General features: G+C 54.1%; 2 protein-coding genes across 3 annotated transcripts; one reads left to right on the forward strand and one right to left on the reverse strand.

The window, feature by feature from the left end:
• Positions 1-688: 688 nt before the first annotated feature.
• AP4B1 (adaptor related protein complex 4 subunit beta 1) lies at positions 689-9,593 on the reverse strand. Of its 2 annotated transcripts, none has more exons than XM_051808557.1 (10): positions 9,055-9,593; positions 8,756-8,980; positions 7,388-7,518; positions 6,372-6,519; positions 5,238-5,734; positions 4,478-4,561; positions 3,451-3,554; positions 3,090-3,297; positions 2,259-2,543; positions 689-2,030 (listed from the first exon to the last, which is right to left on the reverse strand). In XM_051808557.1, the coding sequence occupies exons 1-10, from the start codon at positions 9,165-9,167 to the stop codon at positions 1,603-1,605; spliced, it is 2,223 nt and encodes a 740-aa protein (XP_051664517.1). In that variant the 5' UTR covers positions 9,168-9,593; the 3' UTR covers positions 689-1,602. The 2 variants fall into 2 exon arrangements, with proteins under 2 accessions (XP_051664517.1, XP_051664518.1); XM_051808558.1 differs by having other exon boundaries at positions 8,756-8,967; positions 9,055-9,071.
• Positions 9,594-9,603: 10 nt separating this feature from the next.
• Positions 9,604-15,846, forward strand: DCLRE1B (DNA cross-link repair 1B). Its single transcript, XM_051808612.1, has 4 exons — positions 9,604-9,918; positions 10,169-10,313; positions 10,489-10,668; positions 10,839-15,846. Exons 1-4 carry the CDS (start codon positions 9,730-9,732, stop codon positions 11,708-11,710), a joined length of 1,386 nt encoding a protein of 461 aa, XP_051664572.1. The 5' UTR covers positions 9,604-9,729; the 3' UTR covers positions 11,711-15,846.
• The last annotated feature ends 470 nt before the right edge of the window (positions 15,847-16,316 follow it).

A 16,316-nucleotide genomic window follows, 5' to 3' on the forward strand; every position in this document is an offset into this window, starting at 1 on the left:
ACTTCACTGAAAAGGCTTCAAACTTGGAATATGCTGTGACTGGAAGAGTCTCTAAAACAGCACGGAAAATCCACAGTCCCCCTTTTAGCTCAGAATCATCAACAGGTTTTGCCTTGAGGGATCAGGAAAGTAGTTTCCAGGAGGAGCCAGGAGCCCTGATGGACACACAGCACACAGATCCCAGAGCACAGAATGGTTTGGGTGGGAAGGGACCTGTTCCTTCATCAAGAAAGGGGTCTGGATGAAAGGCTGGAAGCTCCAAGTCCCTTCCCAGAGACCAGAGTTGGTCTAGTCACAGCAGGGTAAATGATGGATTGCCAACAAGTTATCACCTAGTTTTTTGCTGAAAACTGCATAATTCCAATGCTCCAGTGCAGCTCTCCCTAAGGACAGGGACACAACATTGTGGGAACTGTTAACAGGAACTCTGCTACAGTTGACTTTGATCTCCCTTTGAGTTCACCCAGAGGTAGTTCACCCATTACAGTAATTTGGCAAATGAGACTGAAATGAGTTGTTGGCCAACTGCTCCTTAAAGCTTTGCTTCAAGGAAGTTCAGAGAGAAAAGCCCTGTTGGACACAGAGGCAGGAGCTGGACTGCAGTTCTGTGTGGATCCACAGCAGTGATCAGGTGACTCCATCCTGCACATCTGAGTTGAAGTAACAAATACTCCAGAAACCAGCCAAGAACGGTTCACATTTTTATTAGGAAAATCAGAAGTCTAAAACTTGCTGTTTAACAGTGAGAGCAGCGTTCCAGTGAAGTGCATGGAAGGCACACTGTGATTTGAAGGTGCAATGCAGCCACAAAAGAAATTCACAATGACAAGAGATCTTACAGAACAGGGTTAAAGAAGCCTGTGCTCATTACACAGTACCACAAAGCCCTGTCAGAGTAACCTGTGCCTCACCTGTGTGCACCACCCTTGTGCCAAGGAGTCTCTTCAGTATGGCAACAGCACAGGGATCTGAGGGGGAACTTCAGAGAGGGCAATTCATGACCTCAGTAACACATTTCAGCTTCTTTCTATTGCAAGTGAAACATGTTGGTTCTAGTGAGCAGGATGTACCCTGTCTACCCATCTCTGACACAGCAGAGCTCTGTCCACCCCTAAGTGAAGCTCCCATCAAAATCCTTCTATCAGACAGAAAACTAAATCACATGTAAAGGGAGCCAAGAATAAAACACTCCTCTCTTCATTGCACTGTTCCTCTTAATGTGAGGTAAGTAGCAGAGTCCTAGTGCCTCTGAACTGTTTTTTAAATGATTTATACTTCTCAGGAAAAAAACTCTCCAAAACACATTCCTGAATTCTGGTTCCATCACTGGCATTGGTGTCCCACGAAGACCATCACTGATGAGTTGTGTGACTCACTCCAGAACCCCCCTGTCCCTCCCCCAGCCCAGGGGGAGGGCAGACCCTTCACCAGCTCCAGCTGCAGCTCCCCCCACACCACACTGTGCTTCCTAGGCCCAGGAAAGGGCTGCCAACACTCCTGCAGTTTAAAAGTACCACACCAGCATCAGGTATGGCAAATGAAGCCAGAGAAATCAACTTTTCCTGTGCCCTGAGCAGACATCCTGCTGGGAGCAGGGACCAGTCAGGACCCCAGTCCAGCCACGGCCTCCAGGACTGTCCTCAAGGCCGAGATGAAGCTCTGCAGTGCCTCTGGCTTTGCCTCACTCTGCTTCACAGACACCTGCAGCTCCGAATCTGCTGCCTGGAGCAGGAGCTCTGTCAGGAACATGCAGCCTGTGTCATCCTGAGCACTCAGATAAGCTTTCCAGGGCTGGGCACCCGCTTTGCTCATGGCTATAGTCTGGATGTGGACAACATGAAGGGCTGTCTGTATGGTGTCTGGAGGGACAGGCCCACACCAGGGCAGGGAGAGGTGGCAGCTTGTGTCCAAGCTCAGCCAGGTCTTCTCAAACTGTTCTGCAGTCAAGGAAGCATCAGGAATCAGGCTCAGGCTGCCTGTGCTGGGCTGAACCTTGAGGACTTCTTTATTCCCCTCAGAAATCAGTGACTCTGAAAGGAAACCACAAACATGTGAGGTGCAGCTCACAGATCCACAAAGGCCAGGCTGGACAGGGCTTGGAGCAACCTGGGATAGTGGAAGGTGTCCCAGCCCATGGCAGGGGGTGGAATGAGATGAGCTTTATGGTCCCTTCCCACCCAAACCACTCTGTCTTTCCCTGACTCTGTGATCTACTGACAAGGGGAAAATGGATCCCAGAGGAAGGTGGGGCAGGTTACCTGTGTCTCTGCTCCTGGAGTCAGTACAAGGAGGACCAGAACAGGAGGGCTCCACAGGCTGGTGAGCAGTGGCGAGTGCCCAGCGTTCTCTGCCATAAACTGGGATGAGAGTGTTAAACTCCCAAGCCCAAGCATTCACAGGTTGCTTGGTTTGGTTGCCCAGGAGCCCCAGAGAAGGGTCAGACTTGGGGCTACACAGGACCCGTTTCACTTCTTCCACCCCAGCCTGCAGAAGGCGATAGTAGAACAACCCTCGGTCTCGCACTGCCATGTCCATCTCCTCCTCTGGGGATCAGAGAGACGGAAATTAGGGATAATTCTTTCACCCACATTTCCCCAGAGTACTAACCCTTGATTACTAAGAACAGATTTTCAGGGATACAGTGTAAGCCTGTCCATGGGCATAGTGACAGGACAAGGGGGAATGGTTTTTAACTAACAGAGGGCAGGGTTAGGTGGGATATTGGGAAGGAATTCTTTACTCAGAGGGTGATGAGGCCCTGGCACAGGTTGCCCAGAGAAGCTGTGGCTGCCCCATCCCTGGAAGTGTCCAAGGCCAGATTGGACAGGGCTTGGAGCAACCTGGGCTAGTGGAAGGTGTCCCTGCCCGTGGCAGGGGGTGGAACTGGATGAGCTTTAAGGTCCCCTCCAACCCAAACCATTCTGGGATTTTATGCAGCCTAAGGCATAAAGCCACCTTACCCTGCTGTCCTGGACAGTCTCCTCAGAGCCAGGATGCTGACACAGCATTCCTGCACTGGGGACAGGGCCAAACCAGGTCCTAAAACCCCTGTCCCACGGCCTCAGTGGAACAGAAGGCAGGGAACCCACCTATGCAGTAGTAGAGCAGCCTGCCCAGCATGTCCTGACACTCGGCGGGACGGGACAGGAACAGTCGCACCAGCGCTGTCAGGAGCTCCATCTTCACTGCTGGGAACATCTCCGACTTCACATTCTCCACAAAGTCCTCCAAGACATAGGGAGCATTCGGGACCTTCTCCCCGTGCGTGCCCAGGAGCCAGATCAGTGCTTGCTTGCCCTGGAGGAACCACAGAAAACAACAGCAAAGGGGTGCTGTGTGCCAGAAAGACGGTGCTGGTGTGAAATAAAGAGATTGAGAGAACATGGCTGAAGATTTCTGATTTTTACCAAACAGTTACTGTTCACTCATCCTCAAGCACTGGCACCTCACCTCGCTGTCCTGGATGGTGTCCTCACAGCCAGGCAGTGCCTGGCACACGGCATCTGTGCACTGGGGACACAGCCAAGCCAGGTCCCGGAAAGCCCGGACCACTGCTGCAAGGAAAGCAAGTTATCAGCATCCCCAAGAGTCACAAAAACCACCAGAGGAAAAAAAAAAATCAATCCAACACCCCCCATTTAAGAGATTCTGCAAATCTTAGCCAGGAAGGTCAGTGCCCTGCTTGTGACTATGATTTGAGACACCCTCCTTCCAAGTCCCATGACGCTGCGTTTGTCAGAGCAAAGCTGCATCGAGTCTAAAATAAAGCACTGAGGCTTCAGATTGTTCCTCTGGCTGCTGGAAAGCAATCTCTCTTCTGGACATTGCCAGCCTTTAAAAGGGCACTGACTCATGATGCTTCAGACACACGAGGTTGGAATGACAAATTAAAACTAACCCCAGTTCAAAACGAGTCTCGTGAACTTTAGGTCGTAAATTTTAAAGGTTCTGCTGCCCACTCAGAAACACCAGCAGCTCCTGAGATCAAATTCAACAGCTGAGGGCAAGTGCGTGGTTTTTAAACTGAGAGCAGAGCAGTTAAAAGAGAACAGCAGGAGCAGCAGTGATGTGAAGGTAGATCTGAGGGCAGCAGGAGAAAAAAAGAAGCCTGGGTACAATTGAATCAGACTATTATATGAGGAACAGAAATCACAGAGATTTAAAAGATCTATTAATCATCTTGGCCCTCAAATAGACACTAAAATGTCTCTGCTGAGTCACTCACTCCCTAATTCAGCAGGTGGCAGGCAGAAAGGACCGAGAACACAGCTACAACCATCTCCTCCTTCCCCACAAAGAGCAGTTCCTATGGAAGGAACACACTTAGTACCCCTAAACCCACCAGGAAAACTTCCACATGAAGGTGCCAAAAAATGAAAAGCCAAATGCCTTCAAAAGCCTTGATTTGGGGATCAGAAGCCCTAGCAAGGCCACTTCCTGAAGGCACAAGCCAGGTAAGCAGCCTGCAGATGGTTACCTGAAGTGATGTGCTCCTGCTGAAGGCCCAGGAGCTCTGTCAGAATCCCCACACACTGCTCTGTGTAAGTCCTGGCAATATTGCCTGCAAGGATGCCAAAAAGACATAAAAGTCAACCTTTTATCAGAGTGAAATAGGAACCATGAGCCCAACTACTCATCACAAACCCATCTTAAAGAAACAGTCTCTCTCTTTTCCTTTCTGACTACCACTTATGAAAGTGCGGTCGAATGAGCTCGTTCTCCACACAAGGGACATGTTCCTTTTTTTGAGGCCATGCCTCAGAAGATTTCTGAACTTTCCTTAAATGTAATACACTAAGAAAAGCACTTTAGCATCCCCAGCTTCACCCTTATGGATACTGTAAAAACTCACCTATTTTAAAGCTTACAAAAATAAAACCAAAGCACCCCAAATCCCCTTAACTCTGCCCCCATCACAACTCACAGAATAAGCAGGTATTGGAGCTCCTCCACCCACTACAAAGCTTCACTGAATGCTATAAGGCTGATTAACAAGATGAAATGATGCAATTTCTTTAAAGCATCTCATCAGAGGACAGGATTCAAGGATTTTCTGAATGCCAAGGCTTCCAAAAGAACCAGCCCAGTCATGGTTTAGAAACACAGTGACACAAAACACTGCTGGGGAGGTTGGTCTCTGTACTGCTGCAGCACAGATCAGTGATCTGCTGTTTGCCCAGACACAGTTCAGCAGAGAACAGCCCACCTGGAAGGTCCAGGCAAGGCACAGCTCTCACCTATGGCGAAGATCGCCCCTTGGGCGAGCTCCACCGACACGTCAGTGCAGTAACCCTTCAGCTCCTCCAGCACCTGCTGCACGTTCTCATCGTTCACCAGCTCACACAACACCTCCATCTTCTGGCATTTGATGTAGTGGGGCTCTGAGTACGAACAGAAGAACTTTTTGTAGTGGCTGCTGAAGTGGCCGGGCAGGCTCCCCAGGATCTGGCGCACGTGGCACAGCGCGGTGAAGCAGAGCTCCCTGCTCTCCGAGGTGCAGGCAGACAGCAGAGGGCCCTTCACCCGCACCAGAACATCTGCCTGCACATCTGGGTACTCCCTGGCCAGCACCAGGAAGAGCTTGGTGGCTGCCATCACCACGCTGGGGCTGCTGTTTTTGAGGTAACCATCCAGCAGGTTGAGGATGTCGAAGAGTTCCTCCTCGCTGCGGGGTTTGTAGCGCAGCAGGAAGGTGAGCACCTCGCTCTGCCCCCACTGATCCAGGTCAGGCATCCTGCCAGGACAACAAACACAGTGTGCAGGAGTCAGGGAGTGCACGAGGATCTGGGCTGTGCAGAGCAGAGGCCTCAGTCTCTGAGTTTCTTATGGTCTCTGTTCCAAACCAAGGGGGTAGCACACTTTTATCTCAAGAGAATTGCCCAGTTATTAACTCAGGATCAGTCATGTGCACTCTTACTGGTGTTTAGGCCAGACAGCAACACTGACAAGAACCCTAGGCAGAGCAACACCCCTCTTTTCCCAGCTCATGCAGAATTATCTGCAGATAAGTTCATTTCTTCAAGCAAAGGATAAGTTATATATTTTTCAATGCATCTGGAGAGACATACTAAAAACATACCTGTTTATGAATATATCGTGTGTACTATCACTGAAAAATTAATCACATTAACCTATAATTCCAAAATAAACCAGCAGCTGAAGCAAAGACTCCCTGGAAAAGCAGGGCATTCCAGATTACTCTTAAGACTTTAGCCTAAAAGTCATTTAGTTTATCTTAGGATGGGCACCTCCATCTTTGGGTGCCTGACTAGAGTCCCTTCAAGTCCTCTCCAGAAATGCCCTCTCTGCATAGAAAACACAAGAACAAAAATGAAGGTTCCAGCACCTCCTTAGTATCAAAGGCAACAAACCTGTTGAGGAGATGATGGGCAATTGGTTTGTTGATGACAACTCCTCCCTCCTTCTTCAAGATCTCTTCCAAGGCCCTCAGACAGTTCACGACCACAATGGGATCCTGGTCACGAAGCAAACTGTAGAGCTCGTTCACCAGTGCACCATCTGCAAAGGAGCAGAGGTCCTGCTATCAAATTCTGCTGGCACACTGCACTTTAATCACTGTCTGTGAGTATTTGTCACAAAAAGAAGATATGGCTTGAACTGGGAGAAGGAGCCACCAAAACTTCCAGCTCTACAGTAACAACTGCCCTTGGCACAGCTTTTCCCTGAATATTTGTGGGGGTGAGAATGGCCCCTGGCTGATCAGAGATTTCAGGGATGGCTGTGTGCTGTGGGAGGCCCGGGAAGAGCAGGGAGGAAAGGGGCACTGCATCGTTAACAGTCTGATACACATGGACCCCAGAACCATGGAATGGTTTGGGTTGGGAGGGAACTTTAAGCTCATCTCATTCCACCCCCTGCCATGGGCAGGGACACCTTCCACTAGCCCAGGTTGCTCCAAGCCCTGTCCAACCTGGCCTTGGACATTTCCAGGGATGGGGCAGCCACAGCTTCTCTGGGCACCCTGTGCCAGGGCCTCCCCACCCTCACAGGGAGGAATTCCTTCCCAATATCCCATCTAACCCTGGCCTTGTCAATGGGAAGACATTCCTTCTTATCCTGTCTCTCCATCCCTTGTCCAAAGTCCATCTCCAGCTCTCTTGAAGCCCCTTTAGGCACTGGAAGGGGCTCTAAGGTCTTCCTGGAGCCTTCTCTTCTCCAGGTGAGCACCCCCAGCTCTCCCAGCCTTTAATTCCCCTCCACTTCCCCCTCTCTCTGTCCTGCAGCCACAACAACCCAGAGGCAGCACAGCGAGCCCAGCACAGCCATGAAGAGCATTGAACATGCTCTCAGTGTGTGTCCCCCAGGACCACCACCCTGAGCAACCACCCCCCTCAGCCCAGGAGCACAGCCCCTCAGAGCCCCTCACCCACTTCGCAGTCCCCCTGCAGCTTCACCATCTTGGCACAGCCCAGCACGGCCGCTCTGCGCACGTAGGACGCCTTGTCCCGCAGCCCGTTCACGAGGGGCTGCTGCAGGTACTCCTGGATCCCGGGCATCCTGAGGGAGGGCAGGTCAGGGGGTACCAGAGCCTGAACAACCCCAACCCTCCCAGCCTTTAATTCCCCTCCACTTCCCCCTCTCTCTGCCCTGCAGCCATGACAACCCAGAGGCAGCACAGCGAGCCCAGCACAGCCCTAAGGCCTGAACGTGCTCTCAGCACCTGCGTGTCCCCAGCCCCAGGACCACCACCTCGAGCCCAAGAGCACCACCCCAGTCCCAGGACCACCACTTTGAGCCCATGACCACCACCTCGAGCCCAAGAGCACCACCCCAGCCCCAGGACTACCCCCAGCCCCAGGACCACCACTTTGAGCCCATGACCACCACCTCGAGCCCAAGACCACCATCCCAGCCCCATGACCACCACCTTGAGCCCATGACCACCACCTCGAGCCCAAGACCACCACCTCGAGCCCAAGAGCACCACCTCGAGCCCAAGAGCACCACCTCGAGCCCAAGAGCACCACCCCCAACCTAGGACCACCACCCCCGCCCATGACCATCACTCCCAGCCCCACAGCCCCACACCTCAAGCCCCAGGACCACCACCCCCAGTCCCATGACCACCACCCCCCAGCCCAGGACCACCAGCCCTAGCCCCAGGACCACTAGCCCCAGTCCCAGGACCACCTCCAGCCCATGACAACCAGCCCAGACCATGACCACTAGCCGCAGCCTCACAGCCACCACCTCGAGCCCAGGACCATCATCTCCAGCCCACGACCACCACCTCCAGCCCAGGATCACCAGCCCAGCACCACCACCCCAGTCCGGGACCAGCACCCCAGGCTGGGACCAGCACCCCAGGCTGGGACCAGCACCCCAGCCCACAACCACCATCCCCATCCCCAGGACCACCATCCCCAGACCATGACCACCACCCTGAGCCCTAGAACCACCTTCCCAGTCCAGAAACACCACCCTCAGTCCCATGACCACCCCAGCCCCAGGACCACCACCCCTAGCCCCACAGCCACAATCCCCAGCCCCAGGACCACCACCCTCAGTCCATGACCACCACCCCTCGTCCAGGACCACCACCCTCAGTCCCATGACCATCCCAGCCCCAGGACCACCACCCCCAGCCCAGGACCACCACCCTCAGTCCCATGACCATCCCAGCCCCAGGACCACCACTCCAGCCCCAGGACCACCACTCTCAGTCCCAGGACCACCACCCTCAGTCCCATGACCATCCCAGCCCAGGACCACCGCCCCGCTCGCCCCGCCGCACCTGAGGCCGCACATGGTCCGCAGGGCGAGCCCCCGCACGGCCGGGCTCGGGTGGGCGCAGTCCTTGCGCAGGGAGTTGACGGCGAGCAGCGCCAGCTGCGGCTGCCGCGGGGCCTGTGCCCGCACGTACAGCGACACGAGCTTCTTCTGCACCACGTCCGGCACCGCGCCCGCCTTCACCATCTCCGGGAACACCCCCGACACGTCGGCGCCCTGCGCCATCAGCCTGCGGGGACACGCGGGTCGGGCCGGGCCGGGTGCGGGTGCCCCGGGTGCGGGTCCCCCCAGCCCCCGCCGTACCGGATGACCCGCAGGACGGCGGCGCGGTACCGCACCGGGTCCGCCTGCACGTGCGGGTTGGACAGGGCCCGGCGGAGCTCCCGCAGCGCCTCCTCGCCGCCCAGGTACGGCATGGCCCCGGCACGGCCCGGCCCCGGGCTACGGCCAGCCCCGGTGTGGTCCCGGGCCTAGGTCCCGGGTCCGATCCCAGTCCCAGTCCTAGTCCCAGTTACAGGTCCCGATCCTAGTCCTGGTCGCAGACCCACTGCCAAGTCCCGGTCCCGATCGCAGTCTCAGTCCCAGGTCCTAGTCCCGGTCCCAATTCCAGTCCTAGTCCCAGGCCCAGGTCCCGGTCCCAGTCCTAGTCTCACGCCCAGGTCCCGGAACCCATCCCGGCCCCGATCCCAGTGCCAGGTCCGGATCCTGGTCCAGGTGCCGGTCTCGATGCCAGTCCTAGTCTCAGTCCCAGGTCCCGGTCCCGGTCCCAATCCCAGTCCTAGTCCTGGTCCCAGGTCCCGCTCCTGGTCTCAGTCCCAGGTCCCGGTCCCGGTCCCGGTTCTGGTCCCCGGCCCCGCCCACGTGACCCTGCCCACGTGACCCCGCCCCTGACGCTCGGCCCGGCCCCCCCGCGCCTCTCGCGCATGCGCGGCGCTTCCCGCCAAATTCGCTGTGAGGGGGCGCGGGGTCCCGCCCGCCATGAGCGGGACGGTGCTGGCCGGGACCCCCATCGCCGTGGACTTCTGGAGCCTGCGCAGGGCGGCCGGCGCCCGCCTCTTCTTCCTGTCCCACATGCACGCGGACCACACGGTGGGGCTGTCCAGCACCTGGAGCCGCCCGCTGTACTGCTCCCCGATCACCGCCCGCCTCCTGCACAGCCGCCTACGGGTAGGTATGGCCTGGCCTGACCCTCATCACCTGGGCACCCCCATCGCCCCACCTGCCCGGCCCTGCCTTCAACACCTGGGCGTCCCCACCTCTCCACCTGTCTGGCCCCACCCTACTCACCTGGGCACCTCCATCGCCCACCTGTCCCACCCAGCCCTCATCACCCAGGTACCCCTATTTCTCCATCTGTCCTGCCCTGCCCTGCTCAAGCCTCATCCCCTGCCCTGCCCTCTCCACCTGGTCCCTGTAGGTGCCAACCTGCTGGATCCGGCCGCTGGAGGTGGGGCAGAGCCACGTGCTGGACGAGGTGACAGTGACGCTGCTCGACTCCAACCACTGCCCCGGCTCCGTCATGTTCCTCTTCGAGGGCACCTTCGGCACCATCCTCTACACAGGTACAGGGCAGGGTCCCACCGTCACAGAATCCCAGGATGGAAGGGACCACAGTGGGTCATCTGGTCGTCCCACAGCACGTGGCGCAGAACTGTGACCAGACAGTTCTGAGATGTCTCTATTGAGGGAGACTCCACACCCTCTCTGGGCAAACGCTGACAACCTTGTCCCTTGCAGGAGATTTCCGCTACACGAGCTCCATGCAGGGGGAGCCGCTGCTGAGGGGCCGCCGCATCGACCGGCTGTACCTGGACAACACGCACTGCCACCCGCGGCGGGCGCTGCCCTCGCGCCAGCTGGCCACGCGCCAGGCCGCCCGCCTCATCCGCGCCCACCCGCACCACCACGTCGTCATCGGTGAGTGCCAGCCCCTCATCCCGCCGGCTTTAAAGATTTAAGTAACTCACATTAACTGGAGCCACCTGCTTACCACCTCTGGAGGTGGTTTGGTGGTCACAGGCTGGCAGCACCCCCGGGCAGGGCTCCTGTTCCTCTCCACCCTGTCCCACACCTGGCTCCCCCGGCAGGTGTGTACACCCTGGGCAAGGAGGCGCTGCTGGTGGACCTGGCCGTGGAGTTCAGCACCTGGGTGGTGGTGAGTCCCTGGCGCCTGGAGCAGATGCGGCTGCTGGAGCTGCCGGATGTGTTCACCGCCGAGGAGGGGGCCGGGTGGATCCGCGCCGTGGATGTCGCCGAGATCCGCTGGGATACCCTGGTCACCTGGAACACGCTGCACCCCACCATTGCCATCCTCCCCACGGGCAGGCCTGTGAAAGTCACCCACCCCAAGATCCACCCCATCCCATACTCGGATCACTCGTCCTTTTCGGAGCTGCGCGAGTTTGTGAAGTGGCTGAAACCTTGCTCGATCATTCCCATTGTGAAGGGCAGCATGTGCCAGGTTTACTTTCAGGAATACCTGAGCTCTGCCCCCCAGGTAATTCCTGACTTCCAAGTCCCAAAGCCTTTGCCAGAGTCTGTGCAGCAGCAAAGCCAAAGGAGGGGGCAGGACCCCACGTGTCTCTGGAAAAGAGCTGCACGGCATTCTGCACCCCAGGGGGTTGTTTTTGAGTCCCCAGAGAAATACACTGAGAAACCTGAAGCATTTACAGGTGCTGAGATTCCTCAACAGCACCACTGTGAGCCAGCTTCCTGCTCAAAGGAAGGTTGCACTTGTCACAGGGATGAGGAAAAAGGGAAGGAAAAGCTGAGTGGGGAAGAACTGGGAGCAGCAGGAGCAGCCACTGCTGTTAGCCAGGCACCTGTTTCCAAGGAGCACTTTACAGCTGGATTTGCAGAGCGGTATTTACTCACTCCCTTAAATGTCTTAAAGCAGAATTCCTCATGGACGTTTGACAAGCTGGTACAAGACTTTTTTAGGAGGGGAGAAGTGCCCTGAAAACTTGTGTGACACTTGCTGGTGCCAGTAGCAGTGATTCATCCTGCTCTCCGTGCTCAGGTTTCCTATCAGGAGAGAGGAGCTCAGCTATGGGGCTCTACTTTCTTTAACTCTTAATAGAGGACAAGAGGAAACCAAAACAAGTTTTTAGACGTTACGATTTTAAAATTTATTTATTTTTTTAATCTTTCTGCATCTGCTGAGTCTCCAGTGCAGGGGGCAGTGCAGTCCCACTGCCTGTGTGCCTCGTGTCCACCTTTTGCAGTGACTCACCTGTCCCCTGTGACAAAAGACACTGCCAGGTCGATTCAGGCAGCACTGCAGAGGGTGTGAGCTGACTTCAGCTGATGTTATTAATGTTTGGAATGTGATGAAAGAAGCAAGGAGGGGGAATCTGAGAGCCCCAAGGACTCTTCTTTCTGCATGTCTGTGATGCTTCACTGACTGTGAATGGTTCATTCCAAGGTGCATTTCAAATGTTTTGTATTAAGATACACTTTTGTAAAATGCTGCTTAAATCTAGAAAATGAAGTGCCTCTAAGTTTTAATGAGCTGTTTTCTATCTGTTAATCTACTAATACTTCCAGCTTTTGCATCCAGCCAGCCAACTGCAGCTGGCTGTAGTTCTGCTCTCCTGAAAGCACCATCCCAATGTTTATTGTCAGTGCTTTTTGAGGTTTCTGGCTGAGAAAAACAGGAATTGTCTGGGCTCCTGAGCTGTAGAGTGGGTCACTATATCCTCTACAGTTTCTGGACTCTGCACATCTGAATTCTGCTTGACTGCAGAGCACTTCTGATAACTGCTAGCATTCTGCCTTCCCATCCACTGCCTGCTCTTGTCACACAGTGGCAAATGGAATGGAAGATGGTGAAACATCTGCTTAGTGGTGTGAAGTGATCAGTCTTAGCAGCATTGTTTGGAAAGAAGACTAAACAGCAAAATTGGCTCTTAGAGGTCAGGCACTTTCCCACTCCAGATCAACTGCAGAGCCAGGCCTGGCACTTTGAAGTGTCAGTGGTGTATAAGTCATTAGGTACCCACTGCAGAGCCTGGAACACTGGAGTTGTCTGTGACAAACTGCGCTGCCAACATTGCAAATTGGCTCCTTGTATGGTCAGGGCAGCAACACTGGAGTGGAAATGGTCACTGGGCACTTTCCTGGAGCAACACACCAGCTGGTTCCTCAGTTCTCTCCAGCCTCCTTTTGTTACTTTCAAGGCAAAACGTTTCACGTGATCGTGAGGAGGATCAGAGCCTTCTGAACGTGGTGTCCTGGGAGGTCTGTCCAAGATCAGGCAGCCAGATGGATTGAATTCCCTGAACTGAGCCAGAAAAGGAAGCCTTTGCCCTTGGAGCCAAGCCAGGGCTTGTAAAAAGCAAAGGTGGCTGTAGATGCAGCAGTCACACCTGTCACAAACAGGGCTGGGAGGAGCAGTGAGGGTGTTGACAGCCAGAGTGGATATGTTTGGAAATTTGTTTGGCAAACACGAATCCTGGCTCCCAACCCTGCGCTTTCCCAGGCACAGCAGCCTTTATCCCTGTTACATAAAGATTGCCTGTCCCTGGGCCTGCTGTGGCTCTGCCTTGCCTTCCCTTCCCAAGGGAAGTGACACAGCACTGTCCTACTCCTTCACAGGGGGCAGCAAGGGCAGCTCGAGCTTCCTGCTGTGGCCTGTGTGTCCTGCTTCTCTTGGAGGTTTCTGTATGGATTATTTGCTAATCCAAACTCAGCTGCAGAGCTCTGTCAGGTGAGTGTGAGTGGAGACACCTGCACCTTTTGTAACGTGGAGATGACAGTGCTGTGCTTGTAGTGTGCTGTCTGCTGCTGCTGCCTGGGAGATGCAGGCTGTTATTTAAATGTTGTTGAAATTGAAGTGACTCATTTGCCAGGCAGGGGAGTGAAGCGCTGCCTGTGCTCCCAGATTTCAGGTCCTGCTCCTTGCAGCCTCTCCAGTGCTCAGGAGGAATGCTCACCTTCTGAGTCACTGCTCCATGAGGGCATGTTGCAAATGACCTGGGAGATCTGATGCATTTCACTGCTGATGCTTTGTGGCATCCAGCCTTTCCTCTTTTATTCTTATCAACTATTTATTCAAGTAAATGAAGGGGAGGACCTCCTGGTCAGCCCCTAGGCAAAAAGGAGTTGTAAATGGTAATTCTTCACAGAGGTAACTCTTGATCTTTAATCACTCAAAAAATAATGAAAACTGCAGAGCCTTCAGAAGCTGGGGATCTGCACCCCATTTCTGCACACTTAGTTAAAGCTGCAGAAGAAATGCTGGTGTCTTACTAGAGCTACAAAAGTAGTTTTTGCCCCTTGAGAAGGAAATTATCCAAATCATGCAGGGCCAAGGAAACCTAAAATCTCTCTGTGGCTTTAAAAGGAGAGAAGCAGGAGAGACTTGACCAACAGTCAAGTGTTGGAGATCTTTGCCTCAGCACAGCAGGTGCACGAGGCATTTGAGTGCCATGCATTTCTTTCTCTCTTAAGCATTAAAATACTACTGTGTGTTATTCTAAAATCCTGAAAACGTGGCCTTGTGGGGAAAACTGGAGTTGCTGAGTGCAAGGTTTCTGAGCATCCTTCAGCTTCCCCTGAAGTCAGATGTGTAGATGGGTTTAGCTGTGGACCTGCCAGTGCTGGGTTGGACTGCATTTTCCAACCTAAAGGATTCCACGCAGTCTCCTGACAGTAAACGTCTGGCCTCTTACAGGCCTTGTCCTCCCTCACTCTTGCCTCCAAATTTTCCCCCTTTTCCTACCCCCAGCCTGGCTCACAGGGCAGTGTTGGGGGATCTGGAGCATCGTGTCCCCCAGGGCCTGAACCTGCTGCTCCCAGCTCAGCTGCAGCTCTGCTGCCACAGGTGTGTTTGCTCACAACAGCGACAGTGAGGAGCTGTAGCCAAGTGTTTGCTTCACTGTGGGGTGTCTGAGGGCCACATGCTGGGAAACTTGCAGTTATCCTGACAGGAAAAGAAAGTGCTCAGAGCAAAGTCCTCCCAAATCTACACACACAGAGCATGCTTGAGCTGCTTATCTCTGTCCCACAGTTGGGAACCAAGCCCCAGTGGGGTGAAGCAGCTCAGCCAAGGCCTTGCAGAGGAGTTAGGAATGAGCTGAGTTCCCTTTGGCAAGTTTTCAGTGCTGTTTTACCAAGCTGTGATCAAATGCTGGCATGTTTTGAGGGCAGGCTCATGGTTCTGGAGCAGGGCTGTCTGCTGAGCTCCCTCCAGAGCTGCCTGAGGAGGGACAATCACTGCACCATGGAGCAGTTCAGTTGGCTCTGACTGGAAAGCATGAAGGGCCTGAGAGGAGAAATTTGCTCTTTAGGATGCTGTCAAGAGACTGAGGTAAAACTTGCCTGGCTTGTGCACTCTGTGGCAAACAAGTGTAATGTCACTTTGCAGGGAACATCTCAGAGCACTTCTCTGTCTGGTTTCTAACTCTGCTTCCCCTAATACAAGGCTAAAGCACTTGCAACAACTTCTCTCCCCTGCTGCAGAGCTGCTGTCTCTTCCTGCAGCACAGGGGCTTGTTTTCTAGATTAAAAAAAAAAAAATAAAAGTGCAATGATGAAATCTTTCCTTCACCAGAAAATTAATGAGTTTACATAATTTCCTCTATGGTGTGTTGAGCTCTACTGGAGCTCAAGCCTAAAATCTTTGTGTTTTTTTAATTGAGTCCTCTGAAAGGTAGTACAACATGTTGAAAAGGTAGAATCAGCTTGATAATTATATGATATGCTGCTTCAAGTTGTTATACTGCTGCTCATGTAAACAGGAAGCTGTGAGAATTTCTGAAGTTTTCATAGAATCCCAGAGTGGTTTGGGTTGGAAGGCACCTTAAAGCTCACCCCATTCCACCCCCTGCCATGGGCAAGGACACTTTCCACTAGCCCTGGTTGCTCCAAGCCCTGTCCAACCTGGCCTTGGACATTTCCAGGGGTGGAGCAGCCACAGCTTCTCTGGGCAACCTGTGCCAGGGCCTCCCCACCCTCACAGGGAAAAATTCCTTCCCAATATCCCATCTAAACCTACTCTCTTTCAGTCTGAATTTTGGTAAGAGTATTTGTTATTGTTATTTTTAAAGTGTTGTAAGCTTTTGCAAGAAAGCCAATAAATGTCTCTTTAACGCTGACTTTGGAGAAAGTTGAATTAAAACATCCTGGAGATGGAGTTCCTGAGTGGGCAACAGTGACCTGGCTGGACTGAATCCCTCTGGAAGCATTTGACCTCCAAGAAGCCGAACTGGCCTTTCCCACACTTGTGGTTTCTTCTCATTTAAGGGGCATCAAAGGGGGGAGAAACCACCACGGCCCCACGTGGGGATGCTGGAGAGGCTCCAGGGCAGGAGAGACTGTGTAGCCACTTCTGTGCTGGGGCAGGGGAGGTACCCAGCCCTGCTGAGCTGCTCTGAGCTCACCGGGCTTTGTGGTGCCCGGGCACAATCACAGGGTGGGGCAGGTCGGAAGGGCCCATCTGCTCCAGCAGGACCATCCCAGAGCACATGGCACAGTGTCCAGACAGTTCTGGGATATCTCCAGCGAGGGAGACTCCACACCCTGTCCGGGCAATCTGTTCCAGGGCCGGGTCACTGCACAGTGAA

The sequence above is a fragment of the Manacus candei genome, unplaced genomic scaffold (assembly GCF_025592945.1).
Source record: "Manacus candei isolate 608988 ecotype Guabito, Panama unplaced genomic scaffold, ASM2559294v1 h1tg000073l, whole genome shotgun sequence".
Classification (NCBI taxonomy): Eukaryota; Metazoa; Chordata; class Aves; order Passeriformes; family Pipridae; genus Manacus; species Manacus candei.

Excerpts from the sequence above, each read along its gene's own strand:
- AP4B1 (XM_051808557.1), bottom strand. The coding sequence starts at position 9,167 with ATGCCGTACCTGGGCGGCGAGGAGGCGCTGCGGGAGCTCCGCCGGGCC. Across the intron at positions 7,519-8,755 it reads CGGACCATGTGCGGCCTCAG|GATGCCCGGGATCCAGGAGT; the intron begins GTGCGGCGGGGC and ends GCCCTCCCTCAG. Across the intron at positions 2,544-3,089 it reads GCTGCTCTACTACTGCATAG|AGGAGGAGATGGACATGGCA; the intron begins GTGGGTTCCCTG and ends TCTGATCCCCAG.
- DCLRE1B (XM_051808612.1), top strand. The coding sequence starts at position 9,730 with ATGAGCGGGACGGTGCTGGCCGGGACCCCCATCGCCGTGGACTTCTGG. Across the intron at positions 10,314-10,488 it reads CGGCACCATCCTCTACACAG|GAGATTTCCGCTACACGAGC; the intron begins GTACAGGGCAGG and ends TGTCCCTTGCAG. Across the intron at positions 10,669-10,838 it reads GCACCACCACGTCGTCATCG|GTGTGTACACCCTGGGCAAG; the intron begins GTGAGTGCCAGC and ends CTCCCCCGGCAG.